The sequence below is a fragment of the Hoplias malabaricus genome, chromosome 3 (assembly GCF_029633855.1).
Source record: "Hoplias malabaricus isolate fHopMal1 chromosome 3, fHopMal1.hap1, whole genome shotgun sequence".
Lineage (NCBI taxonomy): Eukaryota > Metazoa > Chordata > Actinopteri > Characiformes > Erythrinidae > Hoplias > Hoplias malabaricus.
In genome coordinates, this window is record NC_089802.1 from 67,650,061 (window position 1) to 67,659,752 (window position 9,692).

Below are 9,692 nucleotides of genomic sequence, written 5' to 3' on the forward strand. Positions count from 1 at the left end.
AAAATCTTTCTGGATATTTCTGGTAATTTTATTCATGAGTGTTTCATAATTTTGTCTGTTGATGTGTTATCTATTTTTTTGTATGTGCATCTTTTTTAGCTCCACATTGCAGCAGCTAATGGTTATATGCAGTCAGTCGAGTTATTACTGGAGAGAGGTGCCAGAATAGACCTGAGAGATTCTGATGGGTGGCAGCCGTTACATGCTGCAGCTTGCTGGGGACAGGTACCCATAATCCCTATATATATGTCATTGAATGCATTTTCTAATAAACACGCACACATGCACTGTCAATTTTTCTCTTTCTCTCTAGATGTATGTAGCTGACCTGTTGGTGTCACATGGGGCGAGTCTAAATACCAAGACCTACATGGAGGAGACACCAATAGGTATCAAGTTATTTGATGTTCCCCTATTACTGCAACTCTAATCTACTTTTTATAGCTCCACAAAACAAGTATATCAATTACATAAACTCTTTTTGTATTTGGTCATCGCATGATTAGATCTATGTGAAGATGAGGAATTCAGGAATCATCTTCTTGATTTGAAGCACAAGCACGACATTATCTTGAAGTCACAGCTGAAGCACAAGACCTCACTGTGTCGCCGCACAAGCAGTACAGGAAGCCGTGGGTATGCTTTGAGATGCATTGGTCTTTACAGAAATACACAAACCTGTTCCTTTGTCAAAGTGAAGAAACTTTTCTTAAATAAGAAAAGATTGACAGATAATTTGATGAGTTTAATTATAATGTTTTTATACCTGCTCCAGAATCTCTACCAAAACCTACAATGCATGTAAACAATTCAATAATAGGCACCAGTTAATGGTTTGTGATTGGGGAATGTATTGTGGAAGCTTGTGTCCCTGTTAATGTTTCTGTGTCTGTGTGTGCATGTGTTTGTCTGTACAAATGTTCAGTAAAGTGGTCAGGAGAGCTAGTCTTTCAGACAGACACAACCTGTGTCGCAAAGAATATGAAACGGAGGCTATTGTATGGCGAGGAGGGCGAGAGGAAGAAGAGGAGAAGGAGAGGGAGTCTGATCAGGAAAACAGTAATTCTGTAAGTTTTTGTCTGCTTTATTTAATTGTAATTAGAAATGGTCCTATTAAATGGTCCCATAGTTCTTATACAAAACACGACTAAACTGGTCACAGTCAAAAAGAGGTAATAGTGGTATAATGGTTAGAAAAATGGTTAGATGCTTTTTGAGCAATTACTTATGTAGCAAAACAATGATACAAGATAAAGACTAAATTAATTTCTGAATTGCTCAAATTAGGTCAAGTTTATTAAACTACTCCCTTTAAAAGAATGCTATATTTTTCTTGACCTACTTTGAGCTGCAGCTTTTATATGTAAAAATATTGTCCAGCTTCTACTGTAATACCCATATACTATCTGGCTTTTTCTGTTTAGCTCATGTTCATTTACCTTGTTCAGATTTTTTTCATCTGTCATGTTATCCTCCACTCATTTTTTTCTCTAATCTGTTGCTCTCCCAGGTGAAATCAGTGAAGCATCATGGGGAACCTCTTTTTGTAAAGGATAAAGAGCTGCAGAATAATTCCTCCACAGCCTCAAGTACGCCTCCACCCAAGTTTAATTGTGAAAACCCCTTCCCTACAGAGCGTCCTCAGACACTTTCTGAACTCAAAAAGCAGCGTGCTGCAGCAAAACTTCTTCTCAATGGTCATGTCAGCAATGGTTCTATGGCAACAACAGAGACTACTGACATATTTAAGGACCCATGTATGCCATTCATGTCATCTAATGGCACTACAATATTTTTTACTCCTGCTAGTGGCGACCCCCCTCTTCTCAAATTCAAGCAGCCTATTGAAGAGGAGGATACCAACACCAAAAGTCACGGATGCTGCTGCATATCATAAGTCAATAGTTGCCATGCCATAGGATTTATGAGCACCTAACTGGTTGGGCACCAAGGAGAGGACAAAAAGGCTAGCAATAACCTCACCCTTAAATTATTTCACTCATACTGGGATCATTGTCTTTGGTTCATTCTTTGTTTTGTTTGCTGGCACACCTTCCAGGTTAAGTCCGAACATTTACCAGTTTATACAGGTTTTTTTTTTTTGTTTTTTTTTTATGCAGTTAGTAACTGTATCTTATCTGTTCCTATGCACAAATGTCAGCCACACCCCACCACTTAGACACTCGTCCACTTCTTGACTGTTAGGCCTTGTTAGCATGTTTAAGTGCTTCCAGCTGAAGCCAAAAGAAATTATAGAAGTCAAAACGAGTAAATTGACAATATTTTGTTTTTTATTGGTACTCCAAACAGACACACACAATAATTTTTGATGCTATTAAGCTAATCACACATCATTCAATCAATCTCAAAATTACAATGCAAAAATAAAGACATAGTATTTGCAAGATCTACTGTAGAGCTGCATATGAGAGGCACACAGTCAGGATAGTACAAAAAACTGAGACACATTTGCAGCAAATCAAATATCTGCAAATTTAGGAAATCTAATTTTAGATCTCTAAACATATAATACACTTGCAAAAAAAAAAAAAAACCACACAAATACAGGGCCATTAATATACGCCTGTGTTCACTGATTCTTTCAAACAGACCACTGCTGCACAGCATGCAATCTAACCTTCAGTGATTAACCTGCATGGAAAATGTCCACATTTTATTTGCCACATTGCTCAGTGAAGATGATTTTAGCTGTGAAGTAATGTGCAAGGAAACTGTAGAACAATTGCAATAGTTGTAGTTTGAACCATGAGGCCCCCAAGTGTTCAAAATCATAAGTTCATCTCAATAATTTCTAGGCTTTATTAAATGCAGCCTTGGTGATTAAAAACAAAAAAAAAAAAGAAAGTCTTGCAGGGGAAAAACTCAGTTTTCTTCATTATGGTGGATCTGTAGCATATGATATTTATATATTTATGTTTTGAGAAAAATATTCTCAAGTTATTCCCAAGAAAAGAAAGGTTATAAGTGCAGGTGCTTTGCATGTTGATTAACATTAGTTAATTTCAGTCCACACGGATACGGATATTTTTAACAAATTTATGTTTTGTCTGTGTTTTGACCTGTCCACACCGAAAACTCACTGAAAGTCATTCTCCAAGGTGGAGATTTACTTTTTGAAAATGCCGTATTCACTGTTGCCCTCGTGTGGACGAGGGAAAGAGCGTTTCGAAAACGCTGACGTCACACAGCGTGCTGAAATTCAAATAACTCCTCACTCCCTGTATAGTGAAGTACATGCGTCATAAAACTACAATGTACACACACAGATAGCACTAGATTTCCACATATAAATGGTGCTGTATTAGAAATATATAATGCACTTTTAACATCTACATTCTTAAAACTGAATACTTACATAGTGCACTACAGTACCAGTATAGTACTATAACCCCCTACAGGACTGATATGATATTGCATCCATTTTTCGTATTTGTCAGGACAGGGATACATGTTCAAAGACGAGGGGAGGAAAATCTCAGTTTTTACAAATATCTGGATCCGTGTGGACAGGGCCTTGGTCTTACCGTAGCCAAAAATACATTAATTCATAGAAAGTTACTCGTATGATTGTTAAATATTAAATACTGATATATGCTATACAAGGACTTTTTCTAGTCATAACTTTTTCACATTAGGTGTTAAACACCATATTCAGTGTTTTTATTGCATTTGTTCTGTACAGTATTTATTTAGTTATAATTATGACTGCTGTGAATATAAATCAGTGTTTGGGAAGATGTGACAATATTATAACTGAATTCCATTATTTTTGGAAAAGATCCGACACCAGAAATTGGATTCCCAAATGCAACATATGTCATTTGTACCTTAGTCAGAAATATTATATGACAGTATTATTTACAAATGTGTCTCAAATGTGCATGTGAGTATGATTTGTTTATTAAGGCCAAATTCTACTTGTAATGATTCTTTTTTTTTTTTTTTTTTTTGTTTTTGAGAGTAGAATATCATTCTGAACAGAGAAAATTTACTGTATGTTTTTGTGTATGGATGGAAGATAATTAACATTATTCATGTTATGTCTTTTGGAGCCAAGAACATAGTAAAAATAGAGGAAAATTTATACGAAAATTGGAACCATTATTTCACAAACACTGATAAGCCATAATGTTAAAATGACCTTGTTTTAACACTCCATTTCGTAGTTCTACTTCATAGTTCTACAGTTACAGCTTTGTAGTCCTCTTTCATCCTGTTCTTTGATGGTCAGGACACCCACAGGACCATCACAGAGCAGGTATGATTGGGGTGATGGATTATTCTCTGCACTGCACTGGTGGGATGATGTCATGTTAGTGAGTGTTGTAATGGTAAGAGTGAATCAGACACAGCAGGAAATGTTAAAGAACCCTAATGTCACTTCTGGATTGAGAACAGTCCACCAATCAAAAAATATCCAGCCAACAGTATCCTTGGGCACCGTCCTGTCTCCACTGAAAAAGGACTAGTCGATGACTAACACAAACAGTGCAGGAACAATGAGCTACTGTCTCTATACAACAGCACAACCCACACAAACATGCCAATGCCCCGTCAGTGTTACTCTAGTTTTGAGAATGATCCACCACCCAAATAACACAGCTGCATATGGGTCCTGGCCATTGGAGGAACAGGAGGAAAGGGAGCTAACAAAGTATGCAGAGCAACAAGTGGACTACTGGCTGTAATTGTAGAACTGCAGAGTGCATGTATATGGAAAATGGAACTGATCGAATTCATGATAAATTGACCAACACCTTTGCAAACTTGTATGTTGGTAAGACTGTAATCGTGTTTGAATCACCAATAAACCTAAACCCTTATAACTTATGTTCTTAATAGGTCCAAAGCAGTCTTCCAGTCAAGACTTGAATTATGAATTATGGCAGACTGACATAACAATCATTAATTTATTTTTTATTAATTTATATATTATTAATATTCAGAGACGTAATGAAAAAACTGTAACTGTATTGTCTTTTTTTATATATTTTTTGTCCTAATAATAACATGCAATAAATTACTATGTGTGTTGCAAATACTGTGAGACAACTGCTTTCTAACATTGTAAAGCCAGAGACCAAATAAAATTTTTGGCACAACCACATGTACATTTTTAAAGAAACTGTAATTCACAATGCATAAAGCCAATGTATGTGTCATCAATCTTCCTTGTATTGTGGGTGTACTGCATTCATTGCTCATAGACAGTGAGCTATCATTTAAAAAATGAAACAGTTTCTTGGTGGAAATATGTTGGATACGTCATATATATGACCATTATAACTACTGATACGTGTTGTAAGATACAGACTGTTGAACTAATACCTTTTAAATAAAAATATTTTGCTTAGATAATTACTAATATGGATTTATGTTTCATATTGTATCTCAATTATTGCTTGTGTAAAGCATTGCCATATTTATGTATGAAAAATATTCTGAAAGAAATAAAATGAGGGTCAATTATCAGTGCACAGATTGAAGGAAGGACTGGCTAGTGTTTGAATTAAGTGCAGTGTTTAACTGACACATTTTGATAGATGTCTCTGTGGTAATGACCCCCAGTTTTAAAATTGTGGTGAAGACAAATTTTTTTTTATTATTATTCATATGTGCAAGTTCCAAATGAGAGGCCACATGAAATACAGAACAGAGGTTGCTCACGTGAATGAGAATGTTGTACCAGGCTGTCATCAGACTGAAGAATTCATCAGACATTACTTAAAGAGGAATATTACTGTAGAGTTGCAGTGAAAACTACATACTTGACAAATTCATCTCAGAATTTAGAGCTAAGCTTTAATTTACTTTGGCAACATACAATCAATTTTGGCAGTCAAATCTTTGGAAGTCTTTTCTTTGTACTTTTGTCAGTTAAATAAAGGTCTGATGGAACAGATTCTTGGTTTTACTCCATTTGAACAAAAAACAAACAAAAAAACAACAACAGTAACTTCTTTAAATATCACTATGTAGATCCCAAAGGAAATTGCAGCACTTCAGAAAAACAACATGGTGACATAACACAGTGGTTTCCAAAGTGGGGGTGGACATACTGTGGGTGGGGGTTTTGCAGCAAAGCATATGAATAAGATACGTAATGCATGTGATTTGTAATAATTCCACTGTATCTGTCCTCCCACAGTCCAAAAAAAAACCACATTGGTAGGTGGTGAGTGAATGTGTGTGTGTTGCCCTGTGAAGGACTGGCGCCCCCTCCAGAGTGTATTCCTGCCTTGTGCCCAATGATTCCAGGTAGGCTCTGGACCCACCACGACCCTGAACTGGATAAGTGGTTACAGATAATGAATGAATGTACAAAAAGTATAAAATGTCTCTTAAATATTAGCTATCCATAAAAGAAAAAAGCTAATTTCCAATATAGAAATAAATAAATAGCTTAATGTATTGATCACATTGCCCTGGACCTCATCACATGGGAACGAGGAAGGTAATCCTTGACCACAGCTTAATGCCCATCTGTTATGCTCATGTGGGTGACTGAATATTTCATCAAGGTTCCAAAACAAATAATATGCTTTTGTCCAAAAATTATGGAACCTATAATGTGTCATCCAAAATTAAATATAAATAAATATAATGAATCATTAAACAAATAAATAAAATTATACAAATATAAAGAAATATTGCAATATATAAATAAATAAATAACATTTGTCATGAAAAACTGCATTTCATTGAATATTCATATTCCATTGAAAATCATTTTGGCTTACTCATCTCTTTCCCACACATTACTAAGTTGTGACAATGACTTCATTATCTTGTTCCTACAACGTTTTATGTCATGGCCAAGCGTGGGCCACATAAGATTTAGAAAAAACAAGAGTGATTTTTTTAACCACTTGTGCAAGAGAGTGACTTGACCAGCTCACAAGCTACACATTATCAAGACCTGATATTGCATCACTAGTGGAATGACTGATACTTAACAGAAAACAAAAAACCCACAAATCATTTCCATAAGCAAAAAATAAATTAATATTAATAATAATAATAATAAATAAGCCCTATGAAGGACTGACGCCCCCTCCAAGGTGTATTCCCGCCTTGTGCCCAGATAAGCGGTTACAGATAATGAATGAATAAATAAAGAAAGAAAGAAAGAAAGAAAGAAAGAAAGAAATATTACAAAAATGTGCCAAACTCTTACTTAAAGGAAAAATACATAGTAAAAGGATTGTTTCTTTACCTGTGAAATGACTATGTAAATGAAGGACAGACATGCAGTGTCTTTGCCAAATAATGTAACATTACACCTTACTGTTACATTTATTAGAATCATACACATTATAAGATGTAAAATATCCTAAGCCAATCCATTAGAGCATCACATAGGGCCCATGCCACTCTTCCTCCCTACAGCCACAAAAGTTCTGTTATCACCCATTTGTTCAAATCCTACACCTATAGGTTGCTGTGCCTGTTATGCTAGATCAGTAACCAACTACCCTTAACCACTATGGTTACTCATGGAACCCAAACCACCCACAGCATCACTAGCTCTTCTCAGAGGTCATCAGAGATAGTTCTGTACTGAACGCAGATACTTGACTAAAATTTATATTTGATGACGTAAAATATAATTTACACAAAGACAATACATTTAAACACACATCAATGTCACACAGCTCCAGGGGCCTGGAGGTTGTGGGTTCGATTCCCGCTCCGGGTGACTGTCTGTGAGGAGTTGGTGTGGTCTCCCCGTGTCCGCGTGGGTTTCCTCCGGGTGCTCCGGTTTCCTCCCACAGTCCAAAAACACACGTTGTGTGTGGTGGATTGGCGACTCGAAAGTGTCCGTAGGTGTGAGTGAATGCAGGTGTATTCCTGCCTTGTGCCCAGTGATTCCAGGTAGGCTCTGGACCCCCCGCGACCCTAAATTGGATAAGCGGTTACAGATAATGGATGGATGGATGGATTCATCCTCCTGCCAAATCTCTCGGGGGCCAATTGTGATGACGGCTTGTTCAGTGGGTAAATAAAGAGCTAGCCATCTAGACAACTGGCACATTGCCCTGTACAAATTAATCATGTTATCTAACTTCACAGCGTCATCTAACGTTGAAGAGTTTTATTTCTGTGGTCACCTCATATAGAAATACCACCGGTAACCACTAGATTCATAACGCTTTCTCTTTATCTACATACTGTACAGTATTTATGGAGAGCTTCATCCAGGAGTTCATTATAAAGGTCTTCTTTAATAAAGTTACCTATACAATGACTGAAAAATAAAACTACACGGCTCGTGCTGTTTTTATCCGTACAGGGTCATGCCCAAAATTAATCAGTGCTCTATTCACTATATACTTCACTACATAGTGAGCAATGTAGGGAATAAAGTAGGGGGCCATTTGGAACACACTTCAGATTGTATATGACGAAAGTATGTTGGGGCGAGCCCTCCCGGGACCCACTGAGAATGTTCTGAAAGCCCTACAGCTCGAAAAATCATTAGAGTTTATTAAAGAGGTCTGTGGCAATTTTCCACCATCTTGAAATTGCCCATAAAAGATGCGGGACTGTGCGGAACAAAACCTAACGCTGATTGGACTGTGATACTTAGAGGTGGGACAAACCGTCTGGCAGAGCTTGGTTAATACAGAGCCTTGCGTTTTTACTGTAGTAGAATGTAAATCAATCACTGTTGAATTTAATTGAATGTTTCAACAGTTAAATATTTAAATTTATTATTATTTATTTATTTATTATTTATTAGGATATCTGCAATTGCTATTATAAGTTCACTCAGTCTGAATGAAGCCACACGTTTTACCTTATAAGCGGAATAACCAAATAAACAAGAATTTTTTTTTTTTTTTTTTTTGCTTATGAGGATTGTACTGGGACAGGCGCCGCTGCAGGCCGCTTACTAGTAGTGGATGAATGCGACGTACAGGAGAGCAGGCGTCACACTCTCTCAGAACTCCAACTCCCAGATCCCCCAGCGCTAATCAGCACTAACTGGGTGAACCTGCTAGGCTCTGTATAAAGGACCATCCAAACAGAGGCTTGGCGTCGACCTGCAGCCATGTTTCTTATTGTGCCTCATCCAGTCGATTAAGATGTAATTAAAAACCTGTGTGTTTTTCATAGGTAGTTCATTTGCATACCGGATTTTGATTGGTGACTCCAGTGATTATGAAAATAAGAGGCGTTCCCAATGGAAACTGTAGTGTGCTGAGATGTTTGCTCATGCTAATTGTGAAAAAATTAATCATTTTGGGATTTTGCATAAAGAAACCTTTATTATGTATTAATTCTGATAGTGTCTGTCCTACTAAATATCAGTTTTTAGATCTAGATTTTTTTTTATAACTTCTAGCATGCAGTATATCTATTGTATGTAAATGAGCACATGTATACAGAGACGTGAGTTCTGTTCACTTGTGCTGCAATATATTTTGTTTTTTTTTTCATGGTCGATAATGAATGGACTTCATCGAGAGCCCCCATGAATATATTCATTTGCATGGAGGTAAATCTCATACACACTGTAAAAACAATTATAAAATATATCCATATATAACCAATATATAAAATAAAAAAAACAATTGTTTAGGGTTTAAGAAGAGTGTTATTTCCTTACATTAATTCCCTCCTATTGATATTACCTCGCCATCTAGTCACGGGACAGTCACCTGCAA

General features: G+C 36.5%; 1 protein-coding gene across 3 annotated transcripts in view; it reads left to right on the forward strand.

Moving 5' to 3' along the window:
* The window catches only part of ppp1r16b (protein phosphatase 1, regulatory subunit 16B), a 47,035-nt gene extending 41,210 nt beyond the window's left edge, over positions 1 to 5,825 (forward strand). For 2 of the 3 annotated variants that reach the window (XM_066665905.1, XM_066665904.1), the window contains exons 8-12: positions 100 to 225; positions 314 to 389; positions 507 to 636; positions 926 to 1,067; positions 1,511 to 5,825. In XM_066665905.1, the coding sequence (XP_066522002.1) occupies positions 100 to 225; positions 314 to 389; positions 507 to 636; positions 926 to 1,067; positions 1,511 to 1,897 (861 nt within the window). In that variant the 3' untranslated portion in view covers positions 1,898 to 5,825. The remainder of the gene's footprint in view (positions 1 to 99; positions 226 to 313; positions 390 to 506; positions 637 to 925; positions 1,068 to 1,510) is intronic. The other variant, XM_066665906.1, reaches the window with a different exon arrangement.
* The last annotated feature ends 3,867 nt before the right edge of the window (positions 5,826 to 9,692 follow it).